This window comes from Carya illinoinensis, chromosome 7 (assembly GCF_018687715.1).
Source record: "Carya illinoinensis cultivar Pawnee chromosome 7, C.illinoinensisPawnee_v1, whole genome shotgun sequence".
NCBI lineage: Eukaryota > Viridiplantae > Streptophyta > Magnoliopsida > Fagales > Juglandaceae > Carya > Carya illinoinensis.
In genome coordinates this window covers 429,433-455,116 of record NC_056758.1, presented here as the reverse complement: position 1 = coordinate 455,116, position 25,684 = coordinate 429,433, and the positions used below count along the sequence as shown (strand labels likewise).

Sequence of the window (25,684 nt, the reverse complement as noted above, 5' to 3'; positions counted from 1 at the left end):
CTTTTTTTTCTATGTTATTAGTTAGAGAAAGTCAAAATATAATTAGAAATCTAAAAACGAATGGCCTAGATCAATGGCTACACATGAAGTCACTTCCAGTCGGGTGTGGATATACGGGGGAGTGCATGACTTTTGGTTGTATCCTAAAGATCAATGATAGTTACATGGTGGTATGACGTGTGAATCGTGCTATGCTATTTTGATTAACGTGATAATATCATCTTATTAAAAAATATCTCATTATTAAAATTATTTATATATACGTTGATTTTTACTCACATGATATCTTATTGCAAGATGAAACTATAGCATATCCATATTCTAAAATTACACATAAAAATATCACTTATACCCTACAACAAGCAAGCAACACTCCAAGGTGCACGGATACTGGCTGGATTTATCGATTTACTTCACGCTCGAGAGGATTAAAATGGTGAGAGTATGGGAAGCAAGCACTGGCCACCTACAAAGAAAAAAGAAGAGAAAGGAAGTTACTTAGAATAGTAAAGGAGTGAAAATGGTGTTCGTGGTGTTGTTGTAGAAACAGAGCCAATCGAAAATACTCTCTGACATCACACATAATCTCATCTTCGGTTTTTCTCATGCCCTGTATTTTCTTCCTCATCTCCTTTTCTCTCTCTCCCCGAAAACCCTAATTCAAATTCTCCCTTTCTCTTTCTCTGCTTCTTTCAGAGATTAAAAAAAAAAAAAAAACAAGATCGGCAGGTAATTTCTCAGCCTTGCCTTCCTCATGGGTCCAACTCTAACTCTGTGTTTTTTTTATTATAATGATAATTTAATGTGATGGCGCTTTAACGGTCATTGATTTGTATAATTTTATGAAATCAAGCTCCTGGCTTTCCAGATAAATGTTGAATTCTGATTTGATTGTTTGTTTTCGATTGTGACCTTAGTAACACATTGGCAATTCCGTGCTTTGCATACAACTGGGTGCATGAATGATTCTGCTGTGCTTTCGACATTTCGGCTTCTTTTTTTTGTTGGCGAATTGGATATCGTTGATGCTTTGTTTGTTGCCAAGAAAAATTGAGGTCTTATGCTTTTCATTTTTGTTTTCCAGGGAAACAGAATTCAGCTCAAATACTTGTGAGATTTAGTTGAGGCCATTCTTTTTATGTTCCTTTTGGAAGCCAAGATATTCAAAACACGAGGTTGTTGATTTCGTTCTTTATGTCTTTGTTATTCATAACAACCAACGAAAGCATCTGTGTATGTCATTCACTCTTGAAAACCGGTTGAATTTTGGATCTGGATGAAGAAGAATGCTCGAACTAGAGTGAGTTTCAAAATTTTCAAATCTTTATTGATTTCATAGTGGATTTGGTATTGGATTAATTCTGAAAGGTGTAATGTCTTGATGTTTGTTTTAGCCTGAATGTAAATGGAGCTGTCGATTTTCATATGCGGAAAATTATACTACATTTGGTTGTAAAGCAAACTAATATATAATAGGAATAATGGAGGCGAATATATGTGATGTCAATCACTTGGATGGGGATGTCCTTTTGCCTCCTCGAAAGCGTCTGCTTGCTGGATTGAAAAAACAAAGCTCGGAATCTGATGGTGCTTTGAGTCTCTCTCTAATTGCTTCTTCCGCTTCCGCTCCCGCTCCCGCTCCATCTTCTGCTGCTTTGAGTGACTTTGAAATCCGTCTTAACAATCTGTTAAGTTCTCATTCGAATAATCCTAACCTTACGCCAGGGGAAATGGTAGAGGCTTCAAATTCAGCGGCAATCGCTGCATCTAAGGCTGCAGAGGCAGCAAGAGCAGCAGCTGAAGAGAAGGCTGCAATAGCATCAAAAGCAATGGCTGCTGCCAAGCGTGCTTTAGATTTGGTTGCCTCATTTTCTGGAGATTCAGCCTGTCAGGAAAGATATCTGAAAAAGAATAAGCTGAAGAAGCATCTCCCCGTTCAGCTCTTGTACAAAAAATACCAACCGATTGAGAATAACAAGACAGATGAAGAGTTGGCCCATAAGTTGCATAGAGCTATTAACAGCTCACCCAGAATCTCAAAGAATTCTTCAAGTTCTGACTGGAAAGGTCATAAACACAAGAAACCTAAAAGCTCAGCAAGTTCTAAGAAAAGTAGGGTATCCAATGGGGGTATCGTATTGGAAAGACACCTCCCCTCTATGTCCAATGGTCATGCTGTAACAGGCAAGATTGAATCTGAAGGCTCCATCCATGAATTATACTCGCACAAAGCAGATCAAAAGTCCTCCAAGTCTGATAAAGCTGGTCAACTAGAGATGGATAATGAGGAAGCAGAATCAAGTCAACCAATGGATAAAACTGGAGAAGACGTGAGTACAACTGGTAAAAGGAGGGGAAGAGTGAAGCTAAAAAGGTTGCCCTTAAGTATTTGTAACTTTAGGGATCAATCAAACCCCAAGGAGGAGATGAATGTGAGAAGCTCCCCATTGTCTGAGAATAACATGGGCATGCAGCCCGACTGCCAGCGGTATGCCCTTATTCTCAATGCAGACTTCAGCTGATGGTGTGATGCCAATCGGGGCTACAACAATGTGGAAATGCCAGGAGTTCAATGTGCCAACATGTGTCAAGCAAAATAAAGTCCTGCAGTCGTGATGCCCAAATGTAATGTGGCGACTGGTAAATACCATGATAGAAGTTGATAGCTGAGGTAGGATTCATGGTGTTCTTTTTATAGAAAAGGCTTTCTTTCATTGACGTTTTTATTCATTTTTTCTGAAGTTGTAAGGAACTTAAACTGACCCAATGTAAATTTAGATATTTAATTGCTTGCACCCGTGCTTTACAAAGTAGCAAAAGCTTCAAGTTAAGATGCGACTGACGCAATAAATTGGATAGTATCTGTTTACGTGTTGCATGTTCATCCTCCTCATAGAACTGATGATAAATGAATTACACAATGTGAGTGTGTACACTGTATACGCTAATTCTATGATGTAAATTTTTGCAAGTTGATTCTATTTTCGTTCTTCCTTTTATGTACGAAAAGCTGTACACGAAATTATTGCAGTGTGGTAATTTGTTTGACATTTGATGGTACTTGTTGCTGCTGTTATACATACAGAGTATTAGCAAGGGAAATATCGAGATAATAACTTATAAATTTAATGAAGAGGGAGATTAAAAGTTGCTCGATAGCTGCAACATCTGGTGTGCAATGTTATTTGAGTTTTCCCGCTTCCAAATTGATATTTAAACACACTTGTTGTAGAAATGAAACTTATTACAGTTATAAAAAGATACGTTAACCCATAAATACTTTTTTATATTAATTAATGTGACGGATATCTACCTTAGTGATGTGCTGAATCTGTCGGTAAGTGGTCTTGCAAGTATATATATTTTTAGCATTGCCTTCCACTTCCACACCTAAAATTTATGTAACTTTAGAATCTTGGATCCTCTTTGTGTGTATGTATACATATACATACATATATAGAAAGAAATGATAAATAATTGAAAATTATTTAAGAAGATGGTAATCAAAAGGACAATGGATAGTAATAAGATATATATATATATATATAATATTTATAATATTTTATAGAGACCAGAGTATGATTGTTGTTAAACCAAAAGGGTTGATCCAGGTTCTTTTAATGCTGGAAGAAAAAGAAAATGGAGTGTAACATTTAAGTTGTTCAAACATCTATTCTTTGATCCGTGTGGAAAATGCAGTGATAGGAATATGTATGGAAGACTGGTCCTATCTATCCAATGCTAGTTGCAAGCGCTCATTCCAAACAATACCATAAGAAAATATCTTTGCTATCATAATAGAAGATATTGGCCACAAGAAACTTTGGCTTTACATACTGTTTCTTAGCTGGCTGGCAGTCTTGGTCGAGCGAATTCTCGTTAATTATTAGAAAATCTGACATTTTTAGTAAAGATGACCTGGAGAAAGCGACGCACTTCCAATTCTATTGAAGATCTTCTGCGAAACGTTTTGAAGAATGGTGCATGTTGGGGGTAGGGTACTTGCTTATCTTTCTTGTTTAGTTTATGAAGCACTGCTTGCTAAGCAATTATTAAGATTTAACAGAAGGCAGAGTTGCACACCATTTACGTTTGGGAGTTGTTTGATTTTCTTTAAAATGTATACAAGAATTGGAATTAAAGGAAATCCCAATTATTGTTTATCAGTGAAATGATTATTTATATGTGGGGGGCCATTTCTCACTTTCATCAGATGTGCAAGACTAAGGTATGTCTCATCTTTGGTTGGTGGATGAAGGAGGAGAGTTTATTGAGGGATCCACATCTTGGAGGGTGAAATGAAGCAAGTTGGCTTTATACGGGTCCAGTTGAAACATTTATTTCTTTTGCAATCTTATCCATCTCATCATATCGCATGTTCTTCCTTTGTCAGTGAAACTTTTATTTCCTCCTTTGCTTGCTTAGTTGCAATCCAATTCAGGGTTCACTTTTTCGCATGTAATATTGAAAGAGTATTGCTATAGTTACAAAGAGATTATATAAAAATAACTTTATAATATGATGAATCACATTATGTCACATCAATTTATAAAATTACTTTTGTATAATCTATTTGTGACATCTTGATATTAAAGATGAATGGCTAATTCATCATCTTCAAGGCAAAAGTTTTTGTAAATAAGGGGAGGAGTGGTGGCAAGGGAACTTCATGATTTCACTATAATTTCTTTAATGCAAAAATTTACTTGTTTTTACTATCATATTTGGAGCACTGACACAAGCTTTCACAAGTATGAAACGAATATGTAGGAAAATGACCTAAACCTAAATGGCTGTTTTGAAGATAGGAATCAACTAATTACTGTGTTCTTCGCGGCTGATACATTTCTATATATATATATATATATATTTTCAAAAATTCAAAAAAAAAAAAAAAAAAAAGGAGGGGGGGGGGGGGGGGGGGGGATAAAACTTTTGAAGCGAATATGGAGTGGATTGCAATTTCTTGATATTTAGAGGAGGATTGCTATAAACCTATAATAGATAGTTCATGAGATGATTGCAAATAGGGTGGAAGTTTGAGAAACTTGTGTGTATTTTCCGTGCACGAAACATACTGTAGAATACAAAGTTTCCTAGCAACATGATCATGCAGAAATCTTACATGATGAGTTCCATGTAACAAGATCCATAACTCACGAAGCAAGAGTTCCCCTGATTGCCACTTTTTTTATTGTTTTTTTTTTTTTTTTTTAAATGACAAGAACTCGGAGACTTGTGAAACTCTTGTATAATGAAGAAAAAGTCTATAGGAAGTTGGGTGTGCAAACGCAGGGCAAATGGCATTGACGTGGAAAGATCAAAACGGTAGCGTTTCAGTTTTAGACGAATTGCCTCCATTTCCCTAGATCAGATCCCGCTTCCTTCCTTCCTCTATGTTTGGGACAATGTACCCATTGACAACATGAAACTTCCAAAGGGAGATAAGGTTTCTGCAAACACATGGCCTAACTAAATTGGGACTAGTTTTAGATGAAGTTTTTCTTTTGTTTTCTCAGCAGCTGAACATACCCAAGTAAGAGTTTTGAGTTTTGATAGCAAAACTCACCGAGTATTTGTACCAAATGAGAGACTTTGCCAAAGCAATCACAGAAAATAAGATTTTAAGAAAATGGAAAAGCACTTTCTTTGGGTTTAGAAAAGATGAAAGCAGGTAGACTCAAAATATAAAAAGAAAAAACTAGTTGAATCTGATAAGAAGTAGAAATGTAGACTGAGAAAAGAAATAACTTTACTAATGCATGATGAAGCTACCGACAGAGAAGACCCGCACAAAAATACCCATAAAAATGAAAACCCACGGTCCCAGACGAATATGACAACTCAAAAGCATGATGTTGAGCTCTATATTAGATTTTCGGTGAGTTTTTCCTTTCTTTCTTATTTCGGTTTCTAGCGCATTTCTTTTCTTCTTCTATGCAGAGCTTTTATGCTAGTAAAAGGATGGAACTAGCTCAAATGAGCACGAAGTCTAAGAAACACACGGAAGTTCCAGATGATCAAACGCGGGGGAACAAACCCACTAGAAAGCAAGACAAACCCAAAGCTCTGTTTTGATTTTTCTTCTTTCTTATTTTGCAAGTCTTGCGCACCAGTTGTATATAACGACTATATATAGAAGAATTGTATAATGAATGAGTTCTGTATAACCAGTTTTGGAAACGAGGGATTCACCCTTTTCACTATGAAACATAAGCCCTAGAAATTGTTTACACCCAAGGGTTTGAGTCTTCGACTTGGATGAGCACCCCAAGATCAAAACCAAGACCCTTACCACTTAGCTAATCCTTTGGGGTAAGTTCCTTAATTGGTACTTAGAGATACTGTATCCATATTTACATAAATATAATGTTCCCGTTAGCTCCCAGAGGAATTATAGTTGCAGTCAAACGTTTCTCATTAAAGTCATCAACTCTCAAGAATCATTACTAGTTTACATCTTGTAGAGTTAGTAAAATAAATAAATCTTAATATCACCGTAACATAACAAAAAATTGCAATCAATAGTCATACAAGGGAAGGGAGGGGCTCTGAAATAAAGTGTGGCTCTACCAACATTTTTCATGCCTTGTTCACTTACCCACCTTAATCTGAAGGTTGCTCATCCCAACATTTAAGTTTCCCAGATTAGCCTCATTATTCATCTCACCTTGTGTTGAATTCCTGAGACTGAGCCATGGGTGCTGCAGACACTGCTGAGCAGTTGGTCGCTTCTCTGGTGCAAAATCGAAAAGGGGACAAAGAAACTCTGCAAACTCACTCGCATCATTCTCAGAAAATTTGTACCTATCAACCAGCAATCGATCAAGCGGCCAGAATTTCAGCCTCCGAATTCTCTTTAGATCCCCATGTCTGTCGAAGAAATCTTTGGACCGTGCTCCTCCAATGGCTACCTGTCAACCAAACCAAAAGACAGGAATAAAAACCATAGTTATTGGATAACTATGTACCGACAGTGGCAGAATAAATGTGCTCACCTTTCGAGGCATCTTTCCAAGGAGTTCCATCATTAGAGCAAGATGATCCTGAAACCAACCACATGAGAGTTCCATTACCTAGCTATACATGTTCACAGCAACGGTAACAATAACTAAAAATGTATTTTACCATTTAGGTGATCAATAAGGAATTGATGATAAGGTAATGTGATTTAATTGATTGTCATTCTAGATCATTTGGAGTAAGTTATTAGGTGCGTACCAACAACATGAAATAAAGCTCGCCATGAGTTAGTTAATAAAATAAAACTATTTCTTGTATACGCTGTTTCTGGACAGAAACCAAATTACAGCATACTGACTCTTCAAATCTATGCTGTTCATGACAGAAACCTTAAGTCCAGTACAAATACCTAATACCGTTTCAAAAGTAAATATATACTTTATATGTATGATTTGTTTTTTCTTCCTATCCATCCACTATGTCCTATTCCCTGCAAGGATACAGGGACCATTAACAAAAATAGGAGGGGCAGGGGAAGAAGAAAAGGAACAGGCAAGAACGGGGCAGAGGGCAGTTGAAATTTATCATGGTTGGATTTCTATGCTCTAAGCTCATTACTTGAATAAACAACGTGATGCCTAGCTAACGTGAGTGAAGAACAATACAACTCAAATTTTATACTAGCAGCAGTTTCATATTTATATTTTCCAATATGTTCATCTTAATGTTCCTTGATATGCTATTTCCATTCATCTTCCTAGATAAATCATGAAGTTATCTAGTTGAACTAATCTGTCCTAATTGCTATTGTTCAGCATATAGTCATGGATCCATCACTGAAGACAACAGGAAAAACCATCCTACCTCATCCTCGCTAAACCCTTTTCCACTACTAGGAGCAAACATCATGTCCCCAGTAGCAAGTTCAAACGCAGTGCAAGCAAATGACCACATATCAACAGAGAAGGAATATCCAGCTTGTAGTATAACTTCAGGAGCTCTGTACTGCCTAGTTTGGATTTCTTGTGCAAACTGATTATCAGCCCAACATGCATTTCCAAAATCCACAACCTTGCATCTCACATCAATCCCATCCAGATTTCTCTCAGATTTTGCACCTCCTCCTCCTAGTCCTCCTCCCATAGAAGCTCTTCTTTCAGATATCTTAGCAACTGCTCTCCTCGCCCTTCTTTTCAACTTTTTTTCAATGAGATTCATAGTAGTTCCTCCATTTGGATTCCCTTCAGGCCTCTCAAGAATTGGTGTGAGTCCAGACCTAACTGGGTCTTTGCTAGGATCAATGGTGGAAAAGAGAAGAATATTTTCAGGTTTCAGGTCAGTATGGATTAAACCAAGCTCTCTATGCAAATAGTCCAGACCTGCCAAAATGCACTTGCAGATCTCCCTAACTTGATTTAATCCAAGGCCCTTGTATCGATTATACCTGATCAGCCGGAGTAAGCTATCGCCAAGAAACTCAAGCACCATGCAAAGATGCTGCCCATTTGGGCCTGTATGCTTAAAGTGGTCAATGAGTCTCACAATGCATCTGGAATTTGAGGGATCGCCACTGGCAATAGCTGAAAGGACTTCAATCTCATGAAGTGCAGCTTGAGCAAATTGTGCTGCACTTTTCTGGATCTTGAGAGCCACAAATTCCTGACAGAGAAGGAAAAATAACGGTAAATGAGCCTACAATAAATGTAAAGAGTTAAGCTTGCTCAAGTCTCAAACTGGCCAGAAAATGACATTGCTTGCATATACATTTTGCATCATCGGACTTAACAATGTTTGAACTTTTATGTGTGTGTGAAGAAGCTGTCTGATATACCACCAGACAACAGGTGTACCGTACTAAGTTGTGTAAGTCGATCAAATTGTATCACAAGTAGTTGTTTTTTATCAGAGTTGTATCACAAGTAGATTGTTAGTTCTAACCACTCAAATTCTCGCATCTACTTTCTGATAAAAGAACATTCCCGTGTCTACTTCAAAACTTGACACCCAGGTTTATGTCATTTTTTTTTTTTTTTTTTTTTTAATGAATAAGAAAGATTTTATTGAGACAAGTAACAAGGCAAAGTCAAGTACACAGGAAGTATACAAATACTAAACGTAGTTACAAGTCAGGAACAGGTTTATGTCATGTAATTTGCATTGTTATTCTTCTTACTTTTCTCAAAAAAATTTGCATTGTTATTCGATAAAAACAGGGAAAGAACAAACATTTACCTGGCAATAATCCGGTCCAAAAAAAAGGGCAAACAGGATCTAAGAATCATTAAACTCCAACAACATGTGAAAAAAAGTTCAGTTGAAAGTTAACACCTGAAGATTGCAGTTGCGTTGTTATGCGATAAAAACAGGGAAATAAACAACATTTTTCTGGCAAGAATGCGGTCCATTACAAAAAGAGACAAAGATGATCTAAGAATCATTAAATTACAACAACTTCGATGACCCGATATAAGATTTCACAAAACCATAGATAACGAGCAGAGAATATAAAACAAGATTGATTTCAAGCGAGATCAAGAACAAAAGCATGGAAAAAACCAAACCCAATAAAAAAGATCACAAATTTGAATTAAAAAGGAAAAAAGAAAAAAGAGAAGGAAACGTACAGAGGTGCGAGTATCGTAGGCGAGCCAGACGGTGGAGAACTGGCCCCAACCCAGCTTCCTCTGAGCGATGTAGCGGCCTCCTGCGAACTGATCCCCAACTCTGACGGCGTGGTACCCTCCTTTTCTGTACGACTCCATTCCCTCCTCATCTTCCTCCGAACCTGATGAAGACGAACAAGACATGTCTTTCCCTCTACCGTCTGGTTTGATTGTAATAGATTAGTTTTCCGGGTATGATTGAATTCTGCACCGCTACTTTTCTTTTCGTTTTATAGTAACAAAAATCCTGGACGATGAGACAGAAATGGACGGATATTAGATTTGGAGAAGACCCAAAACCAAAAGAGAAGGAGAGAAAAGAGAGTGGGTCTCTTTTCTATGTTACTTGCAGGTGGTGATGATGTGAAGGAGACTCTTTCCTTGCTGTGTTACCCTGTTTATTTCTTTTTCTTTTTTTGGTTTTCCTTACTTTTTTTTTTTTATTCATCCTTATTCTTGTTATTTCCGGTGTGTTTGTGGCCTTCCAGCGCCATGTACAATGAATAGACTCTCTCTCTCTCCCTCCACTTTTATCTATTTTTTTCTTTCCAACCCCTCCCTCACAGGCTCCTTGGCTGGTGGGTCTTTTCCCTTTCTTTTCACCTCTTTGCTTCTTTCCCTTTCATTCTCACCTCTTTTTTTTTTTCTTTTTTTTTTCAAATTGTTTTAATTTTCTTTTCTTTATTTATATTTATAATTTTTTTCTATGTTTCTTAGTAAAATATATATAATATATATATATATATATGAACAAGAAAATTACAACATTTTTCTTAGTCATAAACTATGGATTACGATTAAATAGTTTGTGTATAAAGAGGATATATCCTAAATTAGAAAGTAAAATGATGTAAATGTTATATTAGAAAATTGGATTCATATAATTAGGTTTGATTATCATCATTCATATCCACCAAAAGTGAGAAAATGAATTAAGAAAAAAAAAAGATTAGATAGGTAATAAGTGGGTGTGTACAAGGTAGAGTGGAGTGATGGACTTGTTTAGGAGGAGTTGATGGATCGTTGCTGGGAATGATGTGGATCCGCCACCTGCCTTGTTACCATCTAATCTAATTCATTATGATTCTTCGAATTATGGGCCTATAATTGTTCTGTGTAGGCCCATTATCTGTGGATTTGAGATGCAGAAATAATAGTAGTTGAACTGGGCTAGTGAGGGCATGAAATTTGGGCTAGACGGGGCCTTGTTTGACTGATCAGAATTATTCAAATTAAAATGAAAAATAATTCTTCTAAGGACAGTTTGCAATGCCATTGCAAACGGTGGGGCTTACACGTCAGCAAATATATTAAAAAAAAAGTAATAAGAGAAAAACAAAAAGTGGGTTTCATTGGCTTAGCTTCTACAGAAGAAAAACTTGTTTCTCTCTCTTTGCACCCTTGTTCTACGTCATAGATGGACACCTGCATGTAGAAGATGAAGGAATCTGTCAATGGATCTCCTTTAGAAACCTTTGTAGCAGCAATACTACCAAACCCATTCTTTTTAATAAGAATAGGATGTTTCTTAATCAAATCTGAATGAGATGGTACAATAAATCCATTCTCTTTTCTCCCTCATGCCCTTCTCAACAAACCATCCTTAGGCCTGCTTGTATGCCAATTCCAAAAGCCTTGGCATAGTCTTCTATTACCTCTTTAGTAGGATACTTATCATCTGCATCAAAAAAATTATGTTGAGTATTAGACATTTCAGAGTAGGAAAATCACAGAAGTACCAAAAAAGTAAAAGAGAGAGAGGTTATGATAATGAAATGACGGGTATAGTAAGGATACCTGAGTACAACTGTTCAGGAGATTGAAGCTGTGATATAGTTTTTCTTTTCATTTCTATTTGACTATTCATTCTTCTGTTACGTTTGGGATAATTTCAATCAAGCTGTAAACTAAACTCCCACGCACTTATTCTGTCAACTTGTAAGAGCTATCATTAGGAGTCATCTGATATGGGGCAATGAGAGTCAAGGGAAAGAACATAGAATTAATTTTTCAAAAAAGAGAAACATAGAAAGGAAGAAGGAGAGAGTATAAAAAATAGGAACAAACACTTAAACGATACCGTTTTTATTTTTCCACCTCACCACCATTTGTCCCGCGCCTGTATCAACCGACTATCTGTAACTTTATTTTAATGAAAAATGACCATGTCCGAATTCTTTAATTTCGAAGCGACAAAAATTTATACAATTAAAACAGATATATTGAGTCAGAGGGATGCGACACTTGAGAGGATAGAGAAAAATGACACGAGTGATACGACACTTTAAGAAACTGGAAAACGACCTTTTGCCAACCCCTTTCATCCTACGTATTCATTCATTCATTTCACTTGGGGACCACTTCCACTCTCAATTATTATTATTTTTTAAATCAAAATAAATGAGGAAAGATTTTTCAAACAAAAACTCGATTGGTGTGAAATCAACAAACGCTCAATTAAAAATAAAAAATAATAAAATAATAAAATGGCAATGATGAAAAGTTCAAACTCGCATCTTTGATGTAACCAAGGTGAGAAAACCATCCAAAGTGGCCGTAGTTTTGCATTATAACTGGTTGATAAAAAAGTTATGGTTAGAGTCCATGTAGATTGAAAAATATTTTTAATTTATTTTATTTTTATAATTTATTTAAATATGTATATAAAATATAATAAATAATTTAATTTTTTTAATTTTAATTCAATTTTTTAAATTTCATAATAATGATAATATTAAAAAATAATATTATAATAATATTTTATTTAACTTTCATTTAAAATTATCTCATTTCATCTCACTATCCAAACATCCTCAAAATTTATAGGGTAAAAGTATGAACTTCCACTCCCTCTATATTCTCATTTTATAAAAGAGAAAAGATAATAAAATTAGAAAATAATTAAAGAGTGGCTCAATGGTCATTGAGTTAATCACAAGTAGAATGCTAAGTAATATATCTTGAATTTTAATTAAAATATAGATTTACTTTAAATTATTGGTATTAGTAGGTTAAGAATTGTTTTGAGTTTTCTATTAAAAGCACATGTGGTTATCTACCCTCTAATCCCTCGTGTCCTCGAATTTTTAGAAGGAAAATGATATTCTCATCGACAATTTCTACCGACAAAGTCTACCATTTCTTTATTTTTTAATATTTGTGTTTGTTTATATTTTAGAATTATTATTTTTTTAATTTTTAAAAAATATTTTTACTTTTATTATTCCTTAATTAATTAAATTCTTTTACTTATTATTCATATACTACATATTTAATAAGAGAAAAAAAAAATTATACATGATATATAGTATGTGAAATTGATAAGTATAATTTTTCTTAAAGAAAACATTTCAAGCTCGTCTCAATTATACTATTATTATATTCGACCATTTTTTAAAGTTTATTTGTAAACTAATCTCATGTAAGAATACTACATTATTATTTTTAAACAGTTTAATATATTTATAATCTATTCATTAATATTTTATTATTATCTATAAATTATTTGGCTCCTATTAGCAGAAGATCTGAAATACTCTTCACATCAAAACAAGCCTAATTATTTCGAATTTCTCCATTTCCGTACAGATATCGATTATTTTATTCAAGAATAATATCATCTCCTCACTTCACACGGCTTTAGTCGGATTCTCCAATGGTGTAAGGTTTTGAATTCAATGCACTTGCCATTTCCACCTATTCGGTCAATGCCGAATGTCATGTATGATATTCATACCATGATTGAACAACTGAGTCCCTGAAAAAACCAAAGCCAGATTCATTTCTCAAACCAAGCCTTCAGTACAATTACCTAATAATCTACAACAACAGAGTAAATAGAATAAGATTACAATGGTATCAAATTTAATTGATTCCAAAATAACATAAAGCCCCATTACAATGAAATCAGACTTTGGTTGCAAGTATCTCCATGATTGAAGAACAGGTTCCGGTGACTCCAATAACGACTCCCAAAACCACAATTGCCCCATCCAAAACCATCCCAGTCCAACCCATTTCTTCCTTGAACACCAACAAATGAAACAGAGCTGGCAACACAAACCCCAGAATGACACACACGCTGCTACCCACTAGTGACAAGAAATCTGCAAAATTAGGCACCAACAAAGCCAACATGCTCACCCCTAAAACTATAATCCACCTCCCCGACAAGCAGTACCTTGAGCCACAGAATCGCCTCTCAACCACCTCATACACCGGGTTCATCATCAGTGGCAAGGTGAAGAACAGGTTCACGCACAGTCCCAACTGTACCAAAGTGCTAATCCATCCTTGGCCCAGATTGGTGGTAATGATGTCTTTGGTCTCTTCACCGAAAGCAAAGTAACCCAGAGCTCCAAATAATCCATACAACAGAGAAATGAAAGCCATACACAATCCCAAGACCTTCCCAAACTTCTCCTTTTCTTTAGCTTCCGACTCCAACGGCAAAATCATTCCAATCCCTTCATACGCGTATACAGCCACACCCAGACCATAAAAGAAAACGGAAAGGCCCCCAAAAGCCTGCAAAGCGTGTCTTTGCTGAAGAAAAATCATCACGTCCTCCAACATCACCACGCCCATAGCTCCCAAATCGATCACATCGGCGAAAATACTCAAGGGAGCCAAAAGGGTCAGGGTAGGAATCGAATTCAACCCCAACTGGAAAGGAAAACAAGCCCAGAGATAGAAGGTCTTCGAGGTCAAACCAAGAATCCGAGTCGTTAATGAGGGATCGAAAAGATGAGATAGAGTATTGGCTATGAAAATCAAATAGCTAACGCAGAAGCCAGCTTGGGCGAGAACGATCATGACGTCAACGGAGAAGCGACCTAGGGGACCACAGACGGCGAAGCCGAGGTCGCCAAAGGAGGATATTCCGGAGAGGCCGATGAGGAGAGGGTCTTGGAGCTTGCGGCGGGTGTGGACGAGGAGCATCATGCAGTGGTAGGTGAGGAGGGCGACGGAGAAGAGCATGAGGAAGCCCAAGAGCCAGCCGGTCCTCTTGAAGGTGTAGGGAAGGCCGAGAACGCCTGCGCCGACGATGGCGATGAAGACGTTGGCGAAGGTCTTGGATTGGGAGGAGAGGCGGCGGGGTGATTTGGGAAGGAGAGGGGTGACCGCATCATCCCGCGGAACTTGAAGTACATGTGAGAATGAGCTTGCTTCCTTCTCTAGTCCCATGGCAATTTTGGGGGGGGGGGGGGGGGGGGGGGGGGACGGCTATTTGGAGCACAAAAACTTAGTAGCTTGCTGGAGGAGTAGGAAGGAAGAGGAGATGCAATCGATTATGGACGGAGGATTAAGCAGTTTTTGTAGAACTTGGTCTCTCGTCTCTTATATTTCTTCATCAAAAGCCAGAGCGACTGGGGATACCTTCTACTTTACTTGGCTTTTAGGAATCGTGTCGTAAAGGGCACTTGGGGTGTGTCCAACATGGCAAAAGTGACATCATTCTATTTCTGACAGACTACTCGACGTCTGACTGCAATATTTATGTCCAAAATCGTTAAAAAAAAAAAAAACACATTTAATTCTTGAGAATTTAATGTATCTAACGCATATATTATAACTTTCTATTATTCCGTTATTCACATTTATATTTTATAATAATAAAAATAAATATTTAGAAATACATTTTTAGTACCCAACAATATGACATCTAAACATGCCATTTTTAGTATTGAACTCATTAAATGGGAATAAGCTTGTCTTGATTTCTACAAATTCTAAAACTCAAGTCTTTAATTTTATGATTTAAAAGAATAATATTTTTAAATTGGGCAATCTATTTCAGGTATATTATTTCAAGATTGCATATAGCTTCTTTTTTAAGAACTAAAGTGATGACAAACTGTTGAAAATTATTTGACAAAATATAAAAATAAATTTATATTATATAATTTAATATGATATATTAAATTTATTTTATAATAAAAATTATTTATAATCTGACGTATTCATGATAAATTTTATCCATTTATAAATAACTTTATGTAAGAAGTCACTCTAAACTAAGTTTATTTATTTATTTTTTATAAAAATAAAACATAATTTTGACGCATCCCGACAAGCAAACATGAGTTGACAGTGACTCACCTAATGGTCGGCCTCTACTTAGTACTAATGGGCCATAGAGAAAGGAGGAAATGACAATTATTTTAACCACGCATCAATAAATTATTAACAATCAATCAATAGAAAGTATGATGTATAAGTCTCCCGTAATTATTTTAAAAAATAATGTTTCTCACTTATTGTCAAAAGGTATTCACAAAACTTACAAACTCAAAGGTTGTGTAGATTATTGTCTGTTTTAAAAAAGCAACATAAGAGTGACGGAAGCCCCATGAAAAGAATAGAATTTTAATTTTATTATTTTTAATGTTGTCGACCCCACTCTCTCACAACATTAATCCCATGGCATCGGGGGATGAGTGTGAGTAGGACAGTCTGTTAAAGTGTCTCGGCCCAACGCTTCGTAAGCCCACCTTTATTTTTTGTTTTAAGCATAATGGTTTGTCTGGACCTGACGGGAGAACAAGTTAGAGACGGTTTGATTACGTAAAATTTTATATAATTATTAAGATTATTTTTAAATATTTACATAAAATATAAAATAGAATTTAATTTTTTTAAATTTTATAACAAAAATAATATTAAAAAATAATATAATAATAATATATTATTTAATTTTTAACATAATATCCAATATCATCATCATCTTATTATTCTATGACATGATATTAGATAATAAGTTCACAAATGAAATATAATAAATAGTCTCTAATTATCAGATGCCACATCATGATTCATGGGATGATGATAATTGAGACTATGAGTAGCATTATTCAAATAAAAAAAATATGTAAAGTGTGTGATGTAGAATGATGAATAGCATCCCTCAAGAAAAAATAAATAGATGAACGAACAACTCTCCTTCATTTGCTCCATCCAATCAAAAAATGGAAAAAGGAGGTTTTTGCAAAACTTCAATTCTTGAAGTTACACATGCCATTACTAATCAAAACTTGCCGAATTCGAAGTCATAAAACAAGTTATAAATGGTAATAGAAATTCTGAAAAATAAAAACCTACAGAATTTAGAGTCTTAGACTGTCCACAAGTATCTCAAATACACAATACGATTTTTCAAAGAAACCAGCAAATGTCGGACCACAGTTGGGAGGGGGCAACACATGGTGAGAAAAATGCCCCATAGAAGAAGTATACATCCATTCTTGTCTTGAAAAAAGTCTTCTGAAAAATCTTGTTCATAAACCATTCAAGACGCCCTTGAGAAGATCAAGCCCTTCAGCTGATATACTCCTCCTCTTATGGGATTTAGGAATTTCAATCTTAGGAGGTGGATCTGAAGAGAAACAGACCACAATAACTGTCAGGTTATCACAGGTGTTACGTTGGAGTGCCTCCTTGACAAGTGCTCTTGAACACTTCTCAGGATCATTATGCACCATTAGTTCCTTCCTCACCATCGTAACTGCACACTGGCTGCTCATCACATCCCACAAGCCATCGCAACCCAATACCAGAAACTCGTCTTCTTCTGTCAAGACAATGTCCTCTAATTCTGGCTCAGAGCTTAACGGGCAGTTTGAACATTTAGAGCCCTTGATATGCCAGTCTCCAAGGGCACGTGCCACTGACAATTGACCATTAAGGTAGCCATCATAAATGACACCACCCAATTTCTCAATTCTAAGTCTTTCAGAGGTGCAGTTGGGTTTGTGGTCTTTGGATAGCTCAATTGCTCTTCCTCGCTTGCCCAACACCGCTCGAGAATCCCCAGCATTAGCAATTAACATGGTCCTGTGGTATTTAGTGTTAAATAAATATTTGCAACAATGTAAACACCACTCAGGTGGAACACTAAACCTTATTATGTTGCGTCAACTTCAATGAAAAAACCAATACCTGAACCTGTCAAGACCAATTTTATTTGCAACAGTGATACGTAGTTTTGGAGTACAAATCCTAACCTTCCCATGATTAGGGCAGTCAGAGCCGTGGTGCCAGAGGAGCTATCAAGAGTTGCAGCATCTGCAAATGCATGATCAGCCTTCACAAAAGCACTCCTAACTGCCTTTTTCATTCCAGATGGGAAATGAGGGTCTTCAACAATATAGTTAAGTATGTTCTTTCTGATGAATGACGCAGCATCTATACCGCCATGTCCATCAAACACCTGTGTATACCGCACACATTACTTTAATCAGCCATTGACTTACAGTGTAGAGTGATTGAGGAATTTTATATAGATGCTCCTTGGTGTGTAGGCCCTAACAGGTTAGACATGAGCAACATCTGGGAAAGTGACAAATATGTGCTAAAAGTAGCTAAAAAAAGAGTCACCACTGAGTCTAGTATTTATTGGGTTCAAACCCTCTTAGGGAGGGAGGGATTTCCCCTCGTGTGTCTTCATATTGCCATATTATCAGTAAAAGAATGCCTAATAAACTATCATGATAAGATGGCTAATGTCATGCAGCTTGGCAAATGAATGCCTGCATCCGCAAACTGGGATGCATGCATTTAAATTACAATGTTCCAAAAGCGATTAAGAACTTTTTGGATGCATTACTATGAGACTCCACTCGTGAATGTGTTAATGTGTTTCAGCCAAGTAATAGACGCATACTATTCAAATAAGTTACACACCCCATAAAATGCACCACGACAAGAGAATTTTGCTGCAATGCCAAGATGTTGATCAAGATTATCTACACAGATGTACTCATCCTCCATGTACTGTTTTGGCCCCTTCTCAGAACAGCTTCCTGAGCGACATATAGGTAAAAATCCAGCTTTCTCATCCGAAGGTGACTTCAAGCCTAAATTCCCAATATCTAATTCCTACATTAAAGGAATATAAATAAATAATCAGTGAAATCTATTTTGAAAGCATTGTAGGAAGACAACAACTCAAAACTCTTCAAAGCCTCGCACCTATATTCCACCTAAGCCAATCCACATGCAAGTACAGATACAAAGAGCATATTAAACTGAGGATGATATAAAATGTATACAGGTTTTGACCTGATGTTAAACAAAGGACATTATGGTATAAACTTCACAGAGAAGTGAATCTAGTTGATTCTAGAAGGATCTCTGATAATTGAATCTAGAATGCACCTTGCATTGGAGTGTTGAGTCTTTGCTCTAACAAGCTTAGTTATCCAAAATATAATGTTTTACTTAACAAATGCAAGAAAACAATACATAGGAAGTATCTTTTGCTGATTCTTAGAAGGGAAGATTAAAATTGATTAGAAAAGCAGGCCAATGGGACGGGATAATGTTCACTAACCCAGACCCTTTTGGTTTCTTCAATGAGACACAATCTAACACTAAGATTTATTTGGCTTTTCAGGGACTAAAACTTAATACAATGAGAAATGATATTTATGGTATTTTTAAACATCTTCCTTTGATCACCTCATATTTGTCATCAAATTATTAAAAAATTATGTGTTATTTTTCACTAATCTACTTTTGATACCACATCAATAATGATGAAATGAATATGATTAAAATATGATAAGAGGAACATTTTTCTAATACGATACAGATAATGTGCGCATATAAATCCTTGACTTGCCAAAAGACAGATCCTTCTAAAAACATAACATATTAGTATATTACTCTGGTGATTTCAACAAGAATCAATTTCCTATATATCCATAAGCACGATCCACATTTCCTTTCCCTATAAAGCACATTACAGAATTAGAAGTCATCCTCTCTTGCAAATCCACATACAATTTGTATCAATGAGCAGACCTTAAGGACTATCAAATTGTATAAATAGTTAATATACAAAATAGTTTGGAGGACAAGAGGATTTGCTCACCGATTCAGCCAACAAAGCAGAGCTAGTGCAATGCCGCATAACAGAGAGGTTTCGCGGGGGTTTCCTCGTATTAATCTGGGCCATGCTTTCCAATGTATCATCATTATTATAATTCTGACCCTCCATGGTAGTCACACCAGTTTCCTTCAAGCACCCACCATCCATTACGGCCATCTGAGGCGAGAACTCAGTTCCTGTAGCCATTCTCTGCCCCTACCCATAAAGAACTCAATCCATTAATCATAACCAAAAATGCAAAACAAAGAAAGAGCTCCAGAAAATGTCATTCGCTGGATTCCCAAGAGTTTTCCGAAAATCAATTCTGTCAGATTACACCCATTGCTCACAATTTTAAAATAAAAGTCCCATTTTTAGACAAAAACCCGAAAGCCCATACAGTACGAACCAGCTGTACTCTCCACCTGCTCAAGCACTTGTTCCAAGACTAAAATCCTGCGAGGTATGTATACAAATCACAAGAAACGGCTTTCTTGCTACCAAGAAAACTGTAACCCACCAACATTTCTCGGACTTTCCAAGGATCCAAACGCATCTCCATGCCCAAGTCTTTGTTGTCCCAAAAGAATATGGATAAAAACTCGCAGAATCCAGATGAAATATATCGCAGTGACCAAGAATTCCAAAAGCTAAAGACAAAGCAAATGCATGAGGGTGATCTTTCGAAGCCAAAGCACAGTAATGGGAAATGGATGACCGTTGGAGATTAATTGGTTCCATTTATATATATGAAGAGGTGAGAGGAAAATCCTGCTTTCGCGGTCGCCATTGTAGCGGTTGCAAAGGAGATTAGGCTAATGACATGTGGCTTGCTCTCGGTAAAATGTGCACTACTTGTTGCAATATCGGCATGCTAATGTCTTTATTAGTTTATTTTCGGTAGGTGCCTGTCCCTCTATTTTACATTAATTTTCCCAAAGTGTAAGAGATGCTTTCATCATAAAGAGCGCAATCTTGTTTTGCACTCAGGCCGGATATTGCCTCCAACAATTGACAATTGCCATCGAGAAACCGAGGGAGAAGCTGGATCTCCAAGTGACTCGTGACAAATGGCTTCCATTACGTACTTGCAGCAGAGCAAGAGACGTAGTCTTCAGCTTATATAAAACATCGGGGCCTCCTTTTAGTACGCAGCCTTGCTTGCTTTCTTCGTCGCCACAAAAATTGTTTTTTGGAACATTTTTATTCTGTCTGATGGTAAAATAATAATAATAAAAAAAATCACTAAAGATAATTTTTGGTGACTCATTTGAAAAACTGTCACAAAAGACTCCAAACATATAAACATTACCATCGAATATCCATAGACAAATATTCCAATGTATATAAACCATTGTTACGTAACATGGAAATATTTAAGGTTAGGTTTTGATAGTGAATTGAAATGAGATGAACTGAAATGAAAATAAAAAATCGAATAAAATATTGTTAGGATATTATTTTTTTATATTATTATTGTTTTAAAATTTGAAAAAATTGAATTGTGTATTGCATTTTATGTGAAAATTTATAAAAATTATAATGATAAAATGAGATAAAATTGATTGATAGTGTTTCTCAATCCAAACTGAGCCTTATTTGTACCTTGTAGTTTTGCAAATAAAATTATCATTATTATTATTATGTTTTCTAAACAATGATGGTTTTCAATTTTTATTGACCCTCATTTACATCGAAAGAATATTTTATACTTTACTTCCGAGTTTTAGAATTTCTAGAGAGAGAACCTCCTCATTCTCTCTAGACAGTTAATCGAAAAATAAGTCTTGAGGGAGGGGGGAGCCCGTGAGCTTTGTTTGTTAATTTTATTTTGTTTCATTTACTTTTCTTCTAGTCTTTTGTTTGATTTTGGGTGCTTTTTGCTTGTTTTTCCAGTTGGTGCTGGTGGTTGTGGTGGTGCACTTTTTGCTCTCTATACAGAGCCGCCCTGAGGTGAGGACCATCTGTAACCAAATAGGAACCGCTCCCGAGCGCAACCCTGAAGTTGGGTGGCACATCGCGAAGGAGATGCGAACAGAGGCATGGTGGTTTCATTGAGGGGGGAGGATCTGGATAGGGGTGAGAGGCTGGCCACCCTGTTTTGGTGGCACAAGGCTGAAGGCGTTGGACTATGGCAAGGTGAGGCGAGGCTACGGTAGGGCTGCTAGTCAGCTAGAGGCGTGCTGTTCGGTTTGTTGGTGATACGAGCAGAGGTGCTAGATCACGACGGAAAGGCCGTTGGCCTTCCATCTCTTTGGCTTTGGCAGCGGATCAGTGTGCATGGAAACCGGCATGGCAGATCAGTGTTGCACAGAAGTGAAAAGAAAGAAGAAGGGGGGCGGCGGGAGAGTTAGTGATGAAACCCTAGCCGGCCCTTTGTGTGTCCTTCAGCCCTTATGGTCCACGTGTTGCCCACTTGTCTTTAGGGCTTTTAGGTTTGTTGGGCTGGGCCCATGGTGTACTCATCAGTCCAGTTGTATTTTTTATATTGTGTTTTTTGGATTGATTATTTTGTATTTTTTATTTTGCATTATGGAGTATTAGGAAATTTTGTTTCTAGGACCTAGGGTCCGTAGAGTTTGTCTCTCTAGAACCGAGGGTCCGTAGAATTTGTACTCCACTCCTTGGGAGGGGGAGTTGTGTGTTCTATCTTAGACGATGGTCTAAGATAGATATGTGTCTCCTAAACGTTTAGTCTGGAGGTCTGTCTCTCAGACAGTTAGTCTGGAGGCGTGGGACAAGACCCTACCAGCCACAAAGAAATTTGTGGGCTGGAGAGTGTGAACTGTTAGTTTTGGCTTGTATTTTCAAGTTAGAAGTTGTAATTGTCCGTTTATCGAATAAAGGAAACAATGCTTCACTTTAAAAAAAGAAAAAGAAAGAAAGAATACTTTATACGAAGAGAAACAAGGAGTTTACAAAAAATCCTAAAACCAAACTCCTATAAAAATATATAAACCTAACAATAACTAATACAATCATACTAAAAGTTTAATACCAAAAAAGAATGGATACCTACCATAAAGGAGATGAACCATGTGTTGAAATTCAAAAAGGGGAAAGAATACTAGAAAAAAAAAACATTTTGAACTAAAGAATGTTATCCCAAATGCCTGAATAATACCAAAAGGGTGAAGAATTATTATTAAGCTAATTAACAGTAAGAAGAGAGCCAAATTCCACAATAAACTCAGTAACACTAAGATGGTAATATAAGGCAAGACCCATTTTTAGTGCAGATAATTCGACAAAAAGTATTAGTACCCAAACCTAAAAAATAAGAGAAATTAGCAATGAAAGAACCCTCGTAAGGACTTGGGATTCCCCCACAATCAATAGGGCAAGAGTTTCCTTTAAAAACCCCACCAATCTTCAACTTAAGCGAACCAAAAGGAGGAGAGAATCACTTGACCAAGAAGGGCCCTTAGACCTAATAGTAGTAACATGAATATGGAGAGACCTCATAACGGAGGCATTGAAAAGGGGACTAAGGCCTTATTTAGATAGTGAGATGAGATAAGATGTAAATAGTAGTAAAATAGTTTGTAAATAATAGTGAAATAGTTGGAATTAAAATATTTTATAGGGTTTTGAAAAATGAGAGATAAAAAGTTGAATAAAAATATTCTGAAGTTAAAATATAATTTTTATTTTGAAATTTGAAAAAGTACAAATGTTTTTTTTTTTTTATAATTTTGTTTGGAAGTTTGGAAAAATTATAATGATTAGATGAAAAAGTTGACTATTTAAAATTAAAAAGTATTTATGTTTGTATTGTTTGGATATTAAGATGAGGTCTGATAAAATGAAATGAGATCATATAGGATAAGATGAGAGGATTTCGCTATCCAAACTAGGTCTAAGATCTCTTAACCAGATTCTAACCTTATGGATAATGGCAATGGAGTTGGGTTAGATGTCCTTAAAATGAGCCCTATTACTAGCAAGCCAAATCTCCCAAAAAATAAGAGCCGAAATTAAATGTAGCAGTTAAATGGACTTGGTCAGAACTCTGAAAGGAGTACCACCAGTAGCTTGCTCTATTTTTCCAACTAGTATAAGTAGTGGAAATGAGACCAAAGAGAGGAGATATAAAGCCAAACTGCATCACTAAGAGCATAATCAGAAAAAGAGATGATTGACATTTTCCACGAAGCCACCAGAACATAAATTGCATTTAGAAATGCTGAGAATCCCACACTTTTGGGTCCTATCATCGAATACTATTATGCCAAGATTTCCAAGCAAAGACAGAGATTTTCTTAGGTAGGGCTATGTTCCAAATGAAATAAGCAAAGGGAAAAAGGGAGAGCGATTCCTAACTAGGTCCCAAGCTGATTTAGTAGTGAAGAGACCATATGAAGAGTGCTAGCTTCCAAATTCTGGTGTCTTATACCAAATTTAAGAGTGATAGTGTATTGACTAATTTCCTCGAGAAGAGAGTGATCACCCAGATTTGAAATCCAATCCTAAGCCAGAAGGGGAACATACATTCTTGATTTGCAAGGTGAGATTAAAAATGTTAAAATGCTTTTGAAAAAGGGAACCATAGTGGGGTCAATTATCATACCAAACACTTAAGTCACCAGCGCAAATTCCCCATTGGCTATTCTAGTGAATGATAGGTAGGAACTTACAGATTGCATTTCAAGAGTTAAGAGTGAAAAGGTTTAGCCATAATGTGATTTAGTGGGGTGCATTATGCATGTATTTTTGCTATAAGAATTTAGCTCAAAGGGACTTAAACCACATAAAATTCTAAGCCAGTTTACAATGAAGATCTTTGAGGATATCATATAAATTTCCAAGACTCAAATCGCCTTTAGAGGATGGGAGGGAAATGAGATTCCAAGAGATCCATTTTTTCTTGGAAAATCCTTCTACATCCCCCTAGAAAAAAGTGGTGAAAGATTCATAAATGACATCAACCACTTTTTTGGGGGGTTGAAGAACAAAGAGAATTAGATAGCAATAGAAGAGATCATAAGTAGCAGGATAAGTTTCTCCCAACAGATACAAGACGATCTTTCCAATTAGCAACCTTCTTACAAATCTTGGAGATGATGATATCATAAGCAAATATAGGAATCTTTACATAAAGAGATGGGGCCCCAAGGTAAGTAGGGGGATGTTCTCCTTCTCTAAACTTAGTTGTAGCCTCAATGATGTGCTTTTTAGATCTATAAACATTCTTGTAAAGAAGAAACTTGCCTTTAGAATAATTAATTTTTTGCCCAGAGATAATCTCATAACGAGAAATGAATCCCATAAGATTATTGAGGCTTTTCTTTGAACTGTTAGTGAAGATCAAAAGGTCATCCACAAAGAGATTATGAGAAATAGAGGTGCAACGACAAGGGATAGCATAGAGAATGGTGTGACCAGCCTCTATGAGATGGCTAAGACTTCTGCTTAAAGGCTTTCACTAAAAATAAAGATCAGGAGTGATAAGGAGTCACCATGTTTTAAATCCCTACAAGAGATAAAATAACTATTGTGGCTACCATTAAGGTAGATAGAAAAAGTAGGATGAGAGAAACAATGTTGGAACATAGAGCTCACATCCCTATTAAAGCCAAAAGAAGCAAGGATGCAAGAAAGATAATGCCAATTAACTCTAGCAAAAACTTTGGCCATATCAACCTTGAGCATGACATTGTTACACCTAACCTACCTAGCAAGACCGTGAGTCAGCTTGTGTTAGAGATTTGTTATAAAAAGTAGGGGTGTAAGTTTACCGGTCCAAATTGAAAAATTAGACCAAACTGATAAGTATATTGGTTGGTTTTAGTCTATATAATATTAGAATTTCAATTTTTGGTCCGGTCCCAAGTTCTGGGTTTTTTGGACCAGACAGGACTGACCGAAGTATATATATCGTTTTTTAAAATATTATGTATATTCTTTTATATAGTAGTTGCATAAGTTAATTATGTAATTGTTATTTAATCTATCACCATTGATTATATGTATTTAATTTTTGGATGATATTGCATTTTTCAACTTCGTTTTCTCTATTTTTTGTTTTTAACTTTATTATGATAATTTTTAATTCTCATGAAGGGATATGGATAATTTTTATAATTTCTCAAACTATTTTTAGGCTATTTTTAAGTACAAAATGTGCAAATAAAATTAAATAATTTATATTAAAAAATATAAAATTTTTTGGGGGGGGTTTTCTTTG

The 25,684-nt window shown here is 36.1% G+C and overlaps 4 protein-coding genes across 6 annotated transcripts; 1 reads left to right on the top strand and 3 right to left on the bottom strand.

The window, feature by feature from the left end:
- Positions 1–321: 321 nt before the first annotated feature.
- LOC122317052 lies at positions 322–2,795 on the top strand. The gene is made up of 4 exons (XM_043133952.1): positions 322–729; positions 1,085–1,300; positions 1,395–2,432; positions 2,512–2,795. The coding sequence occupies exons 3-4, from the start codon at positions 1,482–1,484 to the stop codon at positions 2,614–2,616; spliced, it is 1,056 nt and encodes a 351-aa protein (XP_042989886.1). The 5' UTR covers positions 322–729; positions 1,085–1,300; positions 1,395–1,481; the 3' UTR covers positions 2,617–2,795.
- A 3,605-nt stretch (positions 2,796–6,400) lies between these two features.
- On the bottom strand, positions 6,401–10,117 carry LOC122316839 (SRSF protein kinase 1-like). 2 transcript variants are annotated; one of them, XM_043133654.1, is made up of 5 exons: positions 9,973–10,117; positions 9,588–9,873; positions 7,828–8,622; positions 6,999–7,046; positions 6,401–6,914 (listed from the first exon to the last, which is right to left on the bottom strand). In XM_043133654.1, exons 2-5 carry the CDS (start codon positions 9,768–9,770, stop codon positions 6,594–6,596), a joined length of 1,347 nt encoding a protein of 448 aa, XP_042989588.1. In that variant the 5' UTR covers positions 9,771–9,873; positions 9,973–10,117; the 3' UTR covers positions 6,401–6,593. The 2 variants fall into 2 exon arrangements, with proteins under 2 accessions (XP_042989588.1, XP_042989587.1); XM_043133653.1 differs by having other exon boundaries at positions 9,588–10,097.
- Positions 10,118–13,384: 3,267 nt separating this feature from the next.
- On the bottom strand, positions 13,385–14,993 carry LOC122317249 (amino acid transporter AVT3B-like). The gene has a single exon (XM_043134229.1). The coding sequence runs from the start codon at positions 14,811–14,813 to the stop codon at positions 13,533–13,535; it is 1,281 nt and encodes a 426-aa protein (XP_042990163.1). The 5' UTR covers positions 14,814–14,993; the 3' UTR covers positions 13,385–13,532.
- A 1,632-nt stretch (positions 14,994–16,625) lies between these two features.
- Positions 16,626–20,351, bottom strand: LOC122315233 (probable protein phosphatase 2C 47). Of its 2 annotated transcripts, none has more exons than XM_043131046.1 (5): positions 19,907–20,351; positions 19,501–19,713; positions 18,309–18,503; positions 17,630–17,835; positions 16,626–17,459 (listed from the first exon to the last, which is right to left on the bottom strand). In XM_043131046.1, the coding sequence occupies exons 2-5, from the start codon at positions 19,702–19,704 to the stop codon at positions 16,904–16,906; spliced, it is 1,161 nt and encodes a 386-aa protein (XP_042986980.1). In that variant the 5' UTR covers positions 19,705–19,713; positions 19,907–20,351; the 3' UTR covers positions 16,626–16,903. The 2 variants fall into 2 exon arrangements, with proteins under 2 accessions (XP_042986980.1, XP_042986981.1); XM_043131047.1 differs by having other exon boundaries at positions 19,501–19,707.
- Between the last annotated feature and the right edge of the window lie 5,333 nt (positions 20,352–25,684).